General features: G+C 32.1%; 1 protein-coding gene across 1 annotated transcript in view; it reads right to left on the bottom strand.

The window, feature by feature from the left end:
* Nucleotides 1–17258, bottom strand: part of LOC139501201 (neprilysin-like) — a 95395-nt gene that overhangs the window by 25784 nt on the left and 52353 nt on the right. Inside the window, exons 3-9 of the mRNA XM_071290195.1 lie at nucleotides 10967–11106; nucleotides 9948–10001; nucleotides 5979–6029; nucleotides 5056–5217; nucleotides 3919–4002; nucleotides 639–847; nucleotides 70–249 (exon numbers count right to left, since the gene is read on the bottom strand). Coding sequence (XP_071146296.1) covers nucleotides 70–249; nucleotides 639–847; nucleotides 3919–4002; nucleotides 5056–5217; nucleotides 5979–6029; nucleotides 9948–10001; nucleotides 10967–11106 — 880 coding nt within the window. The remainder of the gene's footprint in view (nucleotides 1–69; nucleotides 250–638; nucleotides 848–3918; nucleotides 4003–5055; nucleotides 5218–5978; nucleotides 6030–9947; nucleotides 10002–10966; nucleotides 11107–17258) is intronic.

Raw genomic sequence — 17258 nt, 5'->3', positions numbered from 1 at the left:
ATCGAAAATGATTTAATGCATATAATCTTCTTCAATAAATTAAAAATAACGCATTAGATAAAGACATACATTAGCTAACTCGACCTCAAGTTGCACCATATCTCTCATTTCCAATTCTGCCGCTGTTTTATTTGCACCTAACATCACAGCTACATTTACAGCAAATCGGTGATACATTTGGACAATAGGATCGTCTAATCCTTTCAAGTAATATTCCCGTGAGGGCATTCCTAAATCAGGTTGATCAATCTGAAATTGATAGTTTAGGTGATCAACTGTAACATTTTAAAAGCATTGTTTGATAAAATTGATTTAGAACGTTACCGACGAGACATAATTTGTACATATGATTCATGAAATTGATTTGTGAACTTCTTTGTTACTTATATTAGTACTACTGAGTCATTGTCACTTCCATAAAATATGTGATTTTTACATGGTTATGATGTTATGACTTTGACAAACAATTGTTCTGTTCATGCATATTGGTCATCCGCCTATACCTTTTTTACATTCATAGAGACACTTGCAAATTCTGTGAATACAGCATTACTACCAACTCTCTCTAATTATGATTTGTTGATACCAACTTTGCATGTTCTTGTCATGAACTATGGCTATTTAGGTGCTAGCATTACCTGAATTACATTGACTTCTGAGTTTTTATCGTCTGCACTGACCCACTGGTCTACCAAAATTTTATTATTATAAAATCTCAGCTTCACCATCAAATCAATAAGATTAAAATTTTCTTCTGACCACGTGGCTTCTTTCTCCGTCACAGGCCAACCACCTAGCTCTTCTAGTAGATCATAAGCTGGATCAATACCCCTCTCGTCAATTAGTGCTAAAACAAATAGTCAAGTCAAGATAACTCTTGTAGTGGATCAAAAGCTGGATCTACACCTCTTTCGTCAATTAGTGCTAAAACAAATAGTCTAGTCAAGATAACTCTTGTAGTGGATTAAAAGCTGGATCAGTACCCCGCTCGTTAATTAGTGCTAAAACAAATAGTCAGGTTAAGCTAACTCTTGTAGTGGATCAAAAGCTGGATCTACACCTCTTTCGTCAATTAGTGCTTAAACAAATAGTCTAGTCAAGATAACTCTTGGAGTAGATCAATAGCTGGATCACTAAGTGTTTAAACAAATAGGCAAGTCAAGATATCAATATTCAGGGCGTAAAGCATTTGATTTGACAGATATATCCTTCTCAATGAAACTCTTATTTCGTAACGGTACCAAAGAAAGGTGTATAAGTGATTGAAGGCTAGTAACTGGAAATATGGAATCGTTTCAAGTGTAGCAAGTTAGTAAAATAGTTCAAGTGTAGCAAATCATATTGAACAACGTAGGATAGTTGATAGGATGAAAGTGTAATCAGTTATTTTTAAGTTATTTCTAAGTGGCTTGTGATTGTTAACCCAGAAAAATAGTGATAATAATGGAAGAATCAATTTTTCGGATAGTAGTTGACAAATTGTTTAAGCGACACAGAACGAATAAATGGTGAATCTGTTAGTAAAACATCGATGCAGATCATCAATTTTATCAATAAAGCCCCTAAATAAACATTCAAGCGTTCAGGGAGTTCTTTGAGAACCAAAATTGTCCTATGATAACAAAATAATTAATACCAAATGATGGTATGAATGTTATCATATTGGAGTCCCCGGCAGAGTCCGCCTACTTAGAAATGATATCGTCCATTATACAATAACTCAACTATAAAATTAAACAAACGATATCGAGAGGACACCATACAGTCTTCAAACACTCACGGAACAAAATGTTAACCTGGACAACAGTATAAACTTATTTATTTAGTAAACAGTAAGTGAAATTAAAATGATTAATGTCAACGTGTGGAATTTAAATGTATGAAAGATCCAAAGTTCGAATTAGAAATAGGTCCATAATGTCTATTTTAACGAACGAATAAAAATGATTATGTTTTTTTTCATATTGTTTAAGTGTATTATGCAGTACTACTTAACTCGTTGAACCTTTTTTTTTTTTTAACTTGTATGCCATATAGTTCCGATAGTATCAGAAAAAGCTCTGTCGATTTAGTATTTAGTATGAAAAAATGTACATTATTAAATGTGATTGAAAAACATAATTGAAAGATTCAATGATACACGTACTGCTGTGCTTAGTACAAGTACATTTAAACTTTGTTCAGACTAATTTCTGACCCGACAAGGCGAGAAATCACAGACAATGAGATGAATATTGATAGAAGTATTCCATTCTGAAATAAATAAAAGAAACTTTTTGTTTTAGTTTTTTTTTATTTGTTGTTATTGGCCTGGAATTTACTCACAGATCAGTTGTTTCTTTAATAATTTTGTTACTTGATTACTTTGCTCTGTATATATGTGATCAGTCAAGTCCTTTTTAACTATTTTTTTTATAGATTGTTGGGCTGTAACCTGTATGCACAGATTAACCCTTCCGGAGCACCTGAGATCACCCCTAGTTTTTTGTGGGGTTCGTGTTGTTTATTCTTTAGTTTTCTATGTTGTGTCATATGTACTATTGTTTTTCTGTTTGTCTTTTTCATTTTTAGCCATGGCGTTGTCAGTTTGTTTTAGATTTATGAGTTTGACTGTCCCTTTGGTATCTTTCGTCTCTCTTTTAAGTCAAAGTGCTGGTTGGGAGTCCGCAAACATTTTAACTACGTATTATCTGTAGGACATTGTATAAAGTCTACAGTCTGTGATGCACTAGCTGTCGTTTTTTCCTGTATATCATATGTATTTTGTGCTTATTGTTTTGAACATAAGTTAGGCTTTAAGTTTTCTTATTTGAATTGCTTTATCTTAAATTTTGTGGGAGCCTTTAACTACTTGCTAAGAGGTATGAGCTTTGTTAGTTGTTGAAGGACGAACGGTGACCTAATATTTACGTCATTTGGTCTAGAGTGGATAGTTGTCTCATTGGAAATTATACTGTATTTACTAATTGTATATAACTATAGACCGGTTTCTTATACACCAACTTTTACAGAAATTTGCTATGATTGAAATTCATTAGAATTTTACTCTAGTGATCTCTTTATACGTGCTTGTTCTATAATTATGATAATAATAATGATAATGTCGTAGCTTTACTGTAGACGACTTATTTTCTCGAGCGGTGCATTTTTGCTAGTAGAAGATCATCGTTAATATGTAAAACTCAGTTCTACTTGTCTGGGAACAAAACAACAAGATAAGAAAATAGCGACACTATATTGACCCAAAATAGGATTGAATGGGTTTAACACTATAAAAAGTATCAGCGAAAATATTGTTAAACAGTATTTTAATAGTTGTACATAATGTTTGTTTATTTTGATCGTAACACTTTCATCATTCACGACAGGAATCTCATAACTGAACCATGTCGAACATGAACTAAACCATGAAACTAATGAACCAAACCATGACATCGAATTTTCTGTATCTTAAATTGTGTGCAAATGTAGGTTTTTTTTCGGAATAATTAATGGTAGATTTATACCATAACGAAATATGGGATGTAACAGACAGTAAAGAAATAACTGTACTTCATGCATTAGAAACGAACACCAACTTATAAATTTTGACATACGCAAGCACTATCCTGTGTCAAATTATAACTGTATGATGAAAACTTTAATGTATTAACATATTAGCAATAAAAAAGATACTGATCAGCTTGAATTTATTTTTAAAGGTTCCTTTGGCGAAAAATCCAAACGTTTATATTGTGTCATTGATTGTCATTAAAAAATCTTAACACAACCATGTCTTACTTAACCAAACTATGACAAAATCACTGTACTAAACGCCCCTCGATATGACGACCTTACTACCCGTGTAAATCTTCAAAGCACTAGTGCAAATGAATTATTAAAGTCTAATCTTATATTTTGTATTCGCTATTAACTTACTCTCATTTATACATGAGTGGTATAAATATTTGGCCTTTTTCACTGCTTCACATTCAGATGATAATGCAGGTCTCTCTAACAGCCCTGAAATAGAATTATATCTCTATTAAATGAACCAATACACCTTATCGCAATTGTGTTCGCCATTATAAAAATATTGAGTTGAACAATCATGGTACCAACTAGCTGCGCATTATTTGCTTATAATAAACCGAATTTGTTTTCTTTCAATCAATTTATGAGTTTTTAACAGCGGTATACTACTGTGCCTTTATTTATATAAACTTCTTTTGTAGCTCCTAACTTTCATAAATTTAAATATTCATAAAAACATTGATAAACCAACGTCATGGACGTCACATATATATGAAAATACATATTAAAGTACATGTTCTTTTGTTTCTTTGGTGTTATTCACGGTCATCTTCTTTTAAATACATTTTTACCAAAATGATTTCTTTTTTTTTCACAAAATAAATTAAATACTCATAGTTTATGACAACAAAAATCAAATAAGTATCGCATTCATATGTACTTCAACATGTTAACATTCTTTGAATTACTAGCAAAAATTGGGATATCAACGACTTTGATATGTATAGATTATCGGGTTTTCTACACATTGATATCGTAAAATATCAACCGCGAGCCATAATGACTTTTAATGTGAACCTATTTGGCGAGTGAGCGTAGCGAACGAGCTAAAAAGTTTCACATTATGTCGAGCGGCTGATATTTTACGATATCTATACGAAGAAAACCCGATTATCTGTTTTTTGTTCTATTACAGGTCTTTTCCCTATTCCTAAGACAGTTTTCGCTTGACAAAAGCAAGCTGATTACGTCTACTCTCGCATTGTGACGTCCCTGATAACTCTTCTTCTCACATTGTGACGTCGCTGATAATGCCTGATGTCGTTTTGAAGCATTGATACGAGAATTACGGAGAAACCGAGCATGGTGATAAAAGCATAGGGAAGGACGATAAATATATATTATCGGGTTTTCCGAAAACAATATCCGACACGAGCCCCATTGTGACTGGCTAAAAAGAATACACACGTATACAGACAAACTGACTACGTTGTATTTCTGCTTTTTAAATCTGTAAGTCACTAACAATCTATTTGAGTTTACCTTTGACTATAACTTGGAGATCATCTAAAAGTTTAGCAAACGTATTATAGCTTGACCTGTCATCGGGAATGATGTTTACTTTGTTCCAGTTACCACATGCATATTCATAAAAATCATCACAAGGATTTGCTGACGGGTTCATTCCCTGTAATATTCGTGCAGCTGGAAGCAAAATACAATAACCAAGTAGAAACATAATATGACACACCAAAAAGGTATACTTTATTATCTTATTGCATCTTCAAAATAAATTTTCCAGATTATCCGAATTCGGTCAAGCTAAATTTGAAAAAAAATAATATGTACAATCGGTAAAGTAAAAACAAAATAGAATAACGATTCACTTATATATTTTTTCTGGTACTGGTTCGAAAAAATATACATGGTACCTGTTAAAGTATCATCGAACGTAATTGTTAAATTAACTTCAGAAATTGGGAAAATATTAATTGACATGCAACAGCATCATTAGATAAAACGATTGTTTTATTTAAAATATTTAAAGAACAATGAACACAAAAGCTATTTCTCACTGATTTTTTTGTGTTTTTTTTTACATACAGATTTTCTGACATGCCTTCTATGTGTTATAATTCCACTTATCAATTGTATTTTTGCTTTGCTAATGATCCTTTTTTTAATCTGCATTCGTATTTTGCAACATGCCATTTTTTGTAATGTTTAAGTGTAGTTCTACTTTAGAAATAGATTAACCAGTTGTATTTTGCAAATCTTTTAGGACTTTTTGTCCTCCATGCTCTTTACTTGTACCTTATTTCGCTTTTTAACTTTTTTTATATCCGAGCGTCACTAACGAGTCTTTTATAGACGAAATGTGCGTCTGGCGCAAATACATAACAAAAATCAATCTGGTAATTATGATGAGTTCATTTATAATGTATTACACCTATTTTACTATTTACCTGCTTTCACACAATCTCTTGTCATGCATATCTTTGCGTTTTTTTCTTGTTCTGAAAAAATAAAATAAAACTTTGCGAAAATTGAATACCTGGAATAACCTAGAAAATAGTCTAGAATTGTTAACCCAAGTACCACAATCAACATGTTTATCAAAAATTCTTCAAGCAAGCCATTCTGTTTTATAAAATCCTACGGTGAAGTAAATATCAAACATTTTTTTTCATTTACTTTACAACATTACAGATGGAAGATTAAAGATTTCAAGTAAACTGGTTTATTTTTTTTTTCTCGCTAAAAGAAATATCATGTCAGACACGATTTCTGTCAAGAGATTAAATCACGATGCCTTAAATATTGAAAATTCTACATCAGACGGCTATGGAGATTTGATCTTGACGTTTGTTCTAGGCATGTGATCACTTAAATAAAATCGGGTTGAAGCAATCACATTGCATCACAGGTGCTTTGGGAATGTATCCCTTTTTTGCTATTTTTTTATTTTTCTATTTTATCGAAAATATACTGTGATATTGCAGAATATTTTTTCTTAAATATTTTGTTCTGATTTTTGTCCATACAATATTACAATACCAGTAATTTTGACCCTCTATTGTTATTATTCACGTTGGAAAACAATAAAGGAAGAAAAAAATGTTTTTTACTCATCCCTGGACATTGACAACATACATGTAGCTCTGTTAATTGAAGAGAAATAAATTAACCTCAATTTTGCAAATGCAAAATTTCAACATTTTGGTATTAACATTGCAACATCATCTGCTCATGTCGTTTATATCATTCAGTTGATATGATATTATGATTGGAATTCCTTGATAAAGGAATAGTGCTGATAATAACAGTCCGAACCCAATGCGTCTAATAAAGGGTAGAAAGATACCAGAGGGACAGTGAAACTCATAGATCGAAAATTAACCGACAACGCCATGGTTAAAAAAAGAAAAAGACAAACAGACAACTAATTATACACAGGACACAACATAGAAAACTAAATACTTAGCAACATGAACCTTTCCAAATACTTGGGAGATCTCAGGTGCTCCGGAAGGGTAAGCAGATCCTGCTCTACATGTGGCACCCGTCGTGTTGCCCATGTTATAACATATACGGTAAAAGGAACAGGACTATCGTTACGACATACGGAATATATCAGATATCATCTGTGAAACGGATATTCCATAACGGGCAACCAACTCGTGACTTATAAACCTAACTAATTCCAAATTAAAATCTTCAAGAACAAACATGTGTTGCAGAATTTCAATATCGCCGACTTATCAAAGCATTTATGTTATTATGAAACTACATACTATAAGGGCTACCTAAAGCTACCTAAATCAGATGCGCATACTTAAAGATATGTTAAATCCGTTACAAAATAAGTGCTTTTTTTCTGCAATATTTTTAAAACATTTTACTTTTCTACCCTTTATAAAAGTATATCCCCCATTCCAAAACTTCACACTTATTTCAAGGCATTGGTCTGGTTTTGTGAATAATTAGTTATGACCAACTCGGATAAAAGTATTTGACATAGGAAGAGGGATAAATCGTGCTTGTTTGGGAATTTTGGGTCCTCAATGCTCTTCAACTTTGAACTTGATTGGTTGTTTAACTATTTTGATCTGAGCGTCACTGACGAGTCTTATGTAGACGAAACGCGTGTCTGGCGTACTAAATTATAATCCTGGTACCTTTGATAATTCTTGTAGGAAAACATTACTCTGCTGCAAACAAATCTCTGAAAGTGACCTTATCAAGATTTTTGATAAATTGATTGGCAACATATTTGTAACGTAAGTAGGACATGTAATTCAATAATCGGCTAAACATTGTAACTAACTGTGCTCTTTTTTCTTGCCGACTTGTTCATTTATTCATATGAGGCTAATAATTAACATCTTGAGAAAAGTATAAACAAAACTGGTAGAATTACTCTTTACTTTATGTTCTACAAATAGACAATCAGGGTCGGATGAGACCAAACATTAACAACACAAAAAACAAAAATATTTCAGCTTCTCAATTGTGAAACTTCCATTTCTATGTAGCCACATTCCAGCAGCGCCTGCATAGGGGTACACAGATAAAATTTGTTCACATGAATCTCACATGAAATTCACATGAAAAATGTCACGTGAGATTCACTTCAAACGAGCTTATACATGAAACTCACGTGAATTTCAAGTGAATTGAGAATCACACGAATTTCACGTGAAAATTACTGTTTTTTGTTTATATTTTTCATGACTGTAATTAAATTTGTAAATTTAGATGTTCTTTGAAGTACTTTATTTTAAAAATTCATGTGAATTTCACGTAAATTTTTTAACGTGATTTTAATGTAAAATTCACATGAGTTTCACGTGAATCTCGCAAAAACTGATTTCACGTGAGTTTCACGAATAAGCTCGTTTGAGATGAAACTCATGTGAATTTCACGGGAGATTTACATGAATTTAAATTCACGTGAAATGAATGTGTGTACATGTCTTCCCGGATATTTCAGAACTTTCATTTCCAATCCTTGATTTAATATAGAGATGCTGCTAACAAGAAAGCTATCAGTTCAAGTATTCCAGTTGATGGATGTAAAATCTGCCTTCCGAAAATTTCACAGACGCCATAAGCCCTTTATGAATATCTGTAAAAATTTCAGGTTATTCAAAAGAATTAGCGAGGTCTGATTTGCACTGACGTTGTACAGCTGCTCAAAGTATTACAAACATTTTACATAATTCACTGAACAATTTATGAGAAGACAATACGACGTCTCAGGTGTGTTATAGTATAATTCTAAACAAAAGACAAAGGATGGCGCCACATAATACCAAACAACCGAAGACTTATAGCAAGAATCATAATGGAATGACAATTTTTAATAAACCCTTACGCTTTAACAAAAAAACCAAGAGATACATGATCTTTATCATTTTTTTTTTGCTAAATGGCAATTGTAGTATTCCTAGTGGTTTGTTTCTATTGTATGACGATGATATATCTCTTTATTCGATTCAATGTTTGTAGTCCTTTCTTCTCCTTATCTTAGACTTGTTCGTCAATAACATAACCAGAAAAAGATTTAAAAAAGCTTTGCTTTCTACTTGGAATTGTCTTCCTTTTTTTAAATTGCAGAAGATTTATTGTTTTAAAAGGTCTTCCTTTACATATATTTTGTTCTATTTTTTAAATCGGGAAACATGTAAATTGAATGCTTTTTTGTGTGAAAATTTATACGAAATGAAGGCAATTAAGTAAAAGAAAAAAGAAGTCTACCGCTGGTTAAAAGTCATAAATCGGTTAAAAAATTAAAAAATCCGCGTTACAAACTTTAACCGAGGGAAACACACTAATTATAAAAGGAAAACAACGGAACAACAGAAACACTGAAGTGCAACACAAAAAAAGTATCAAATAATCGATAGAAACGGACTATTTAATAACAACTGCCATGTTCTTAACATAGTACAGGATATTTAATATTAAATGGTGGGTTGAACCGGTTTAAAGGCTAGCCAAACCAGCTTATATGGCTTATAAGGCAATTTTACAAAATATCACTGAAATGAAAACATTCAGTACATGAATTATTTTCAATGTATCTTCAAGTTTTTAAAATCAATAATTATGTAGACTTTTGAAGCCAAAACTTTCTATTACCTTAAATGCTCAAGTGAAAGATCAAAACTAATAATGAAACTAAAACAATAGCTAGCAAAATCTCTCACTTGTATGAAAGTTGCATCATATTACATTATATTGACACCGATGTGTGAACAAAACAAACAGACATAATAGGTAAAAATGTCAAAAATAGGGTAATATGAGTCAATATTGTGGTAAAATCTTAATCATTATAAAAACAAACCAATTTGTAACAAAGAATGCAGGACTACCAAAAAAGTGTATCAAAAGTGTTTTTTCCCCATTTTTCTTTTATTCTGACTTACCTTTATCACTTTTGTCTTGACTAGATAAATTCATATAAAACTGATTTTCGTCAACTGAAAAGGAAACACTAATTCAAAAACAAAAAAAAGACACATTTCAGGTTAGAAATTACAAACCCAGTTTTCAAGATAGAAAAATATGGAGTCTTCCAAAGTGCCTGTTAAGAACCATACAAAATGTTTAAAAAAAAATGTCAAATCAAAGTTAGTATAGTTTGTAGTTTAAACATATTTTATTGTTCAAAATGACAAACGGATTAGACACAAGTTTTACAACTTAGTAACGTCTTCTCCAAATCAAAGTTTCATAAACATCAATGATAAACTTCGTAATGATTTGGATTGAAAAGTTATGCAATCAAATGTAACATTTAACACGATAGTAAAACGAACTGGTCAAATTAAAACAATTTTCTAAACTAACCGAGACATTCTCTGTTTTATGGTAAAGTAGATACTAATTAAAGGATCAACAAATTTTGATGGATGTCTGATAGTTTTGATTCGTGATCCGAATGCAGGGTAAAAACGGAAAACATTTTTGAGATAGTGGGTTGCTGCTAACAAGTTAGCTTTTAAACTCCAAGTGGATTCGTGTTTAGTTTTCTGTGTTGTAATTTGTAGATAAGTGTTAATCTGTTTGTTGTTTTGATTTTTCGCTATGTCATTGGCAGTTTGTATTCGACTTCGAAGTTTGACAATCTCTTTGCTGGCTTTTGCATTTCTTTGTATGAACATCAGTGGTTAAAACATATTTAAATACATTTTCAAATCACTAACAGCGGGTAGAATAATATCTATCATGAACAACGGTATAAAATCTTTCAATCAGGAACAGTTGGTAATACATTTCGTCAAGAATAACAGCAGTTTAACATCGCTAAAACGGTGTGAAGGAGGTTGTTAACATGGTAAAGAAGTTAAATTGTTTGGATAATCATTGCCAATTTAATTTTCTGCAACTTGTTTTTTGAATACCCTTTAATAAATGATAATATAACTGATGAAAAAGAGCTTACCCCGTCTCTCCTGTAATGTAATGGCATGTAAAACTAATAAAATACCAATAATTCCTATACACAGTAATACTACACAAAATAATATCCTTTCCAGGACAGTTCGCTCTTTACACCAAAGTTTACTTGCTTCTCGTTTTGACCTGAAATGACAGAAACTTGGAAGTTAGTTTATCAATAGTTTAACAAACTATAAAAAAAAAACAGTTACTGTTAATCTTTTAGACTGTAAACGCGTTGATGGGAATAAATGCATTATTATTCGGGTATCTATAATGATAGTATTACATCATGATTTTTTTTATTGTGAACTCACTAGAAGTTTATTATCCTTTATTTCGTTTATAAGACTGAAAAACCAAAATTCACTACGGTTGGTGTTCTGAGTTTTCTATCTGTAACTCTGTTATGTTTTAACTCGGTAAATATTAATTACATAATCTAAGGTTCCTATCAGAAACTCTATGAGGTTGTAACTCCATAATTATACATCAAATAATCTGTGGTTCCTATCAAAAACTCTAATACGTTTTAACTCAGTAACTAAACATGACTTAATCTGCTGTAACAGTTCTTAATAATAACTCTGCTACGTTATTATGTATTACATAACTTATTGTATTTTAGCTTTGTCTTAGTAAAACGTAGATTTTGCAGTCGCAAATCGAATTTACCTAGCGACGCGAATAAACAAAACCCCGTTCGACCCACCATTTTTTCTTAAAATGTCCTGTACCAAGTCAGGAAAAGGGCAGTTGTTATCTAATAGATCGTTTCTGTTTGTGTTACATTGTAGTTTGTATTTTGTTCACTGTTGATTCGTTGTTTATCTCTTATAGCTGATGTGTTTCCCTTGGTTTTAGTTTGTAACCCGGATTTGTTTTTTCTCAATCGATTTGTGACTTTCGAACAGCGGTATACTACTGTTGCCTTTATCAAGAGCAACAGATGATGAATCTTATTTCGAGGCCTATGTAAACACTATGTCGATTTTACTATAATATTTCAATATACAATAAATATCAATGGATCATGGGGTTCAAAGAGAGTAAAAGCTAAAAAAGAGGAACGAAAGACACCAAAGGGACTTTAAAAGTTAAAGTAGTTAGTAACAAGTTGTAACGAACTTTAAGGATTAGACACATTTTTTTCACAAACTTAATACCAGTGAAGTCATCTTAAAATTTTAATAAGAGTGTGAGTTAATTGGTCAGATCCGACTGTAATTTGACAAAACCCCGAGTCAATCAGTCTATGTATATGCATTCAGGTATCACATCTCAAATTTATTCGTTCTTGGTGTGTTAATTTACGTTTTTTGATTGAGTTAAGCCTTCCAATTGACATTTTATCGTGTGTTTTTTCTATGTTGTGATGTTATACTATTGTTTCAGAAAAAGGGAGAAGGTTTTGTACCATTAAAACGTTTAATCCCGCTCCAAATGTTTGAACTTGTCCTTATTAAGTCAGGAATCTGATGTAGAGTAGTTGTCGTTTGTTCATGTAATTTATACGTGTTTCTCGTTTCTCGTTTTTTATATAGATTAGACCGTTGGTTTTCCGTTTGAATAGTTTTACACTTGTAATTTTGGGCCCTTTCTAGCTTGTTGTTTGGTGTGAGCAAAGGCTCTGTGTTGAAGGCAGTACCTTGACCTATAATGGTTTACTTTTACAAATTGTGACTTAGATGGAGAGTTGTCTCATTGGCACTCATACCACATCTTCCTATACCTATTAACCAATATGTTGTCAATGAAGACCATCTGTCATCTTGATTATGTGTGGTTCAGTGAACTCCTTGTTTGATTCAGAGTTGGTTTACTTAAAGTATGATTTGTCCAGTCCTAACACATGAAAAGGGGGAAATGAAATGAGATTATATCAAAGTTTTCTTTGATGCATGGTTGTTTCGCCTTATTTCGAATGATGACCTTTAGACTTGTAGTTTTTACCTGTGTTGACAGATCTTCCATGTATTTATTGTTTTACTAGTGATCGATATCCTTCCACAAACCATTAAAAACATTAAGATTATCTTTTATAAGATACATATTTTCATGGACTTAACATGAAGTTAACATTAGATGGTTGATTATAAATATTTTGCAACTTGTCTCGTTTTTACATTGTTTTCTTGTGTAAAAATGAACTTTGGTGACCAAGACAGGAAAGCAGTTTTTGTTCCAAGTTTGGCTATCGCACCATAACATCATATAACATAGCTTATAAGATTTGGACCATAACATGATTCTTAGGTTTTTTAATTTTGTGTCTAGTGCTCTTCAACTTAGAACTTGATTTTGTATGTCAGGTGTTTATAATATATTAAAATTTAGACGAAAGACCTATAGTATGTCCCAACAAATATAAATTTAACAAAAATTAAGGCATATACAAAATCTACAGTAAATTAATTTTTTATTTATGCGAATAATGCGACTGAGTGCATATCGCAATATTAAGAACTCGCGTTCTTATATCTGATACATATATCCGTATGCAGATTTTCCTGACATTGCATTTTTGTCTAGGTAAAATAACCTAATTTCACTATAAGAACAGTCCACCCTCAGCTGCATAGCAAAGGGTTAGTAGAAACTCATTAAGATACTCGTCTTATACTTTAATACACCGGACTATCGTTTTGTTTACATTTCTTTTTCTGATGTTATTTACCAAAAACTTTAACCTGAAGCGGGACAGACGGACGGACGAACGGACGCACAGACCAGAAAACATAATGCCCCTCTACTATCGTAGGTGGGCTATAAAAATTTCATTGTTATACAGGCATGATATCATTCCATCCATGTAATAGTGTTTGGAATCCTCCTAAACTGTTACAATGAATTATCATTTGTAAAAATTATAAGTTATATGTTAATGCAAAACTTTCGAAAAACGAAGGATTAGAATGACCTTTGCTCTATTTGGAAAAACTTTTCAGAATTTTTGATCACCAATGCTTTAAATTTTGAATTTCGTTTCGCTTTTTGAACATTTTTATTTGACCATGTTGTTTATTTTGTAGATTAGCTTTTATTTTTTTTCTATCATGGTATCTTTGATGTTTTAATAATTACAATTGATTTTTCGAAAACGAAATCAATATTTAGATACAATTGAAAATACATTTTACGCTGAAGCAATTCGCAGACACAAGCAAATATTTAAAAATGTACTTAATAGCTACATTCTAAGTTCTGTGGACATCTGCTAGAAAATCATGACATCATTTTTCCTGTGATGGGTTTAACAGAAGATAAAAAAATAAAGTTAGATTATTTGTGTCATTGTCTAAGCTTATTTCTTCTAATTAAATGTTTTTCTTATACGGTTTTGATTTTGATGTTTACTCAAGGGAAATGATAGTTTGTTACAGTGCTTCGATCAGGGTTGTTACAGTGCCTCGATCCGGGTCTTTGATGTGTTTTTAAATAATACCACTGGGAATCGAGTGTAAGTCAAGCTGTCTAAAGCGTCTAGTACACTGCCGTTTGTAACATTTCAGATACAGACATTTATTCTGGTAAATCAATCAAAACATCATAAATATCCCCATAATAAAATGTGTCAGTGTCCTGAGACAAGACATTTGTTGGAAATATATTTCGCAAAAGTGCAGAAATTTTATTTACGTCGCTTATTTTAAACCTACATCCTACAATGGGAATAGCTCAACAGAAATAGGTCAATTAACGTGTCCTTTTGACTATTGATTCCTGGACAGCACACGTGCTTGGTTTCTGAAGGGGATTTGGGGGTTTTTCAATATCGAATTTCTGTGTAATATTAAACGAAGTGCAGGCTTTGTTTTAAATGAGTTTTCGTATGAGCCCTTGTTATCTTTTCGTCGTTTTTAAATGTAATATGGTTATATGATGGTATCAATCGTTGAGAGAGTCAAATTCTAAAAAAAATACTGTCAGCATGTTTTCATTTGTTGAAAGTCAAAAATGGCAAAATCCTCCAAAAATTATTTTTGTTACTGGATAAGGTAGGGTGAGAAGTATTCATCATTGCAACGAAATTCCTACACACCGAATAAAAGGTCTTATCACATATTTGTTACGAATACGTCTGGTTTTGCATATGCAATAACCTCAAAATTGCCCGGGGCAAAAAAAACATATTGATATTGTGCCCTGATTCTAAAAGACGTGACGTCACTGTGTCCTTAACGACACGTTTGTAATAAAATGTTTAAGATTTTACCTTTTATCTTTCATTAAATTGTTATAATTGACCTTTGTTTCTCTTTTCTGCAGAAATTAAATATGTGATAAAAAGATTATAACATGTCTTTTCCATATTGGCCCTGGTATCATCCCTCGACCCATATCGGCCCTCGGCTAAAGCCTCGAGGCCGATATGGGAGTCTCGGGATGATACCAGGGCCAATATGGAAAAGGTCATGTTATAATCTATACAAACATCATGGGAAGTTAAACACGACGGCTACAATTGTTTGGGTCGACACTTATCTATATTGCGATAACTTTTCTTTGTGATCTAAACCTTCCCCTTCTTTATACTAATGGCTATTACTTAGATAATTATAAAATGAAAAAATACACGAAAAGAACATAACTCTAAAATAGTGATATAAAAGGTATAACAAACACACAAAATAAATCATATAAAATGGGTTACAGCATACTTACCAAATTATTATACCATCCGTTTTCTTTTACTATTGGCATATATATTTAGTACACGCTTGTTATTTTACAATTATGTTTCTTAATGAAAAGTCACATAGTATTTCCACTCTTCATTGAGTATACAACACTACGTTAACACGGTGAATAACACAATAAAAGAATTTACAGATATTTTTTTTATCACTATCTAAAACTGAAACTTTACATACTATTAACTAGATAACTTTTAATCTCTATATCTGTATTTTGTCAATCCTTCACAATTAGTAATTGTATTAGTAATTAATAATTGTATTAATAATTAGTAATTGTATAAGTAATTAGTAATTGTATTAGTAATTAGTAATTGTATAAGTAATTAGCAATTTTCAGTGTTATACAGACACTACATGACATCTATACATACAGACATAAAACACGAATTCATAGAGCAAAGGAATATAGGATAACAAGGTATTACGTATGTTAATATAGTTAAGTCAGCTTCAGATACAGTTAAGTCAGCTTCATATCTTGACTTACATCTAGAAATTGACAATGAGGGTCGGTTGAAGACAAAACTTTACGACAAAAGAGATGATTTCAGCTTTCCAATTGTGAACTTTCCATTTCTAAGTAGCAACATTCCAGCAGCACCTACATACGGGGTATATATCTCTCAATTGATACGATATTCCCGTGCTTGCATTTCCTATCATGATTTTCTTGATAGAGGGTTACTGCTCACAAGGAAGCTATTAAATCAAGAGTTCCAAATGGTGAAGTTGAAATCATCCCTTCGTAAATTTTACGGACGCCATCACGAGTTGGTTGACCGTTATGGAATAACCATTTCACAAATGATATCGGATATGTTCCTCACGTCGTAACTACAATCCCCTTCCCTTTCATGAATTTGACCTACCGAATTAGACTATTTACCGGATTTGTAATCACATAAGCAACACGACGGGTGCCGCATGTGGAGCAGGATCTGCTTACCCTTCCGGAGCACCTGAGATCACCCCTAGTTTTTGGTGGGGTTCGTGTTGTTTATTCTTTAGTTTTCTATGTTGTGTCATGTGTACTATTGTTTTTCTGTTTGTCTTTTTCATTTTTAGCCATGGCGTTGTCAGTTTGTTTTAGATTTATGAGTTTGACTGTCCCTTTGGTATCTTTCGTCCCTCTTTTAATGTAATCAAAATAATGTATTGGTACTCAAATGTAGTCATACCGTCATGCATTCAACCTAGAAAGCAAATCACACAAATGTTAAGACCTCGCTAGTAATAGCTTATCGCTATTTAGTCCAATCCGGGAAAAACAGTCATTTACACAACTTCCTGTTTACGTCAAGCCGCCGAAAAATAGAGGTCATCAGTAGTGAGCTGAGGGAGGAAAAACTTTAGAAAGCGACCATTAAAAAACTTTGATAGAGTATGATCAACTTTTTTCGAAATTAAAATTGAAGTAAAAAAATATTTTGTATGAAGTATTTACGGTAGTTTAAACAGTTTAAAAAGTATCTTGCATGGTGCATTGTTTGAACAGGGTCCCAGATAGTTTCAACTGGATGAAAAAGTTGAGTAATTTTAGAACTTATCCGGAATGGAATAAATAGCGATTAGGTGTATTACATAAGGATTCACTAG

Source organism: Mytilus edulis, chromosome 13 (genome assembly GCF_963676685.1).
Source record: "Mytilus edulis chromosome 13, xbMytEdul2.2, whole genome shotgun sequence".
Classification (NCBI taxonomy): Eukaryota; Metazoa; Mollusca; class Bivalvia; order Mytilida; family Mytilidae; genus Mytilus; species Mytilus edulis.
Note: the sequence above shows the minus strand (reverse complement) of the source record. Positions and strands in the feature narration are given on the sequence as shown.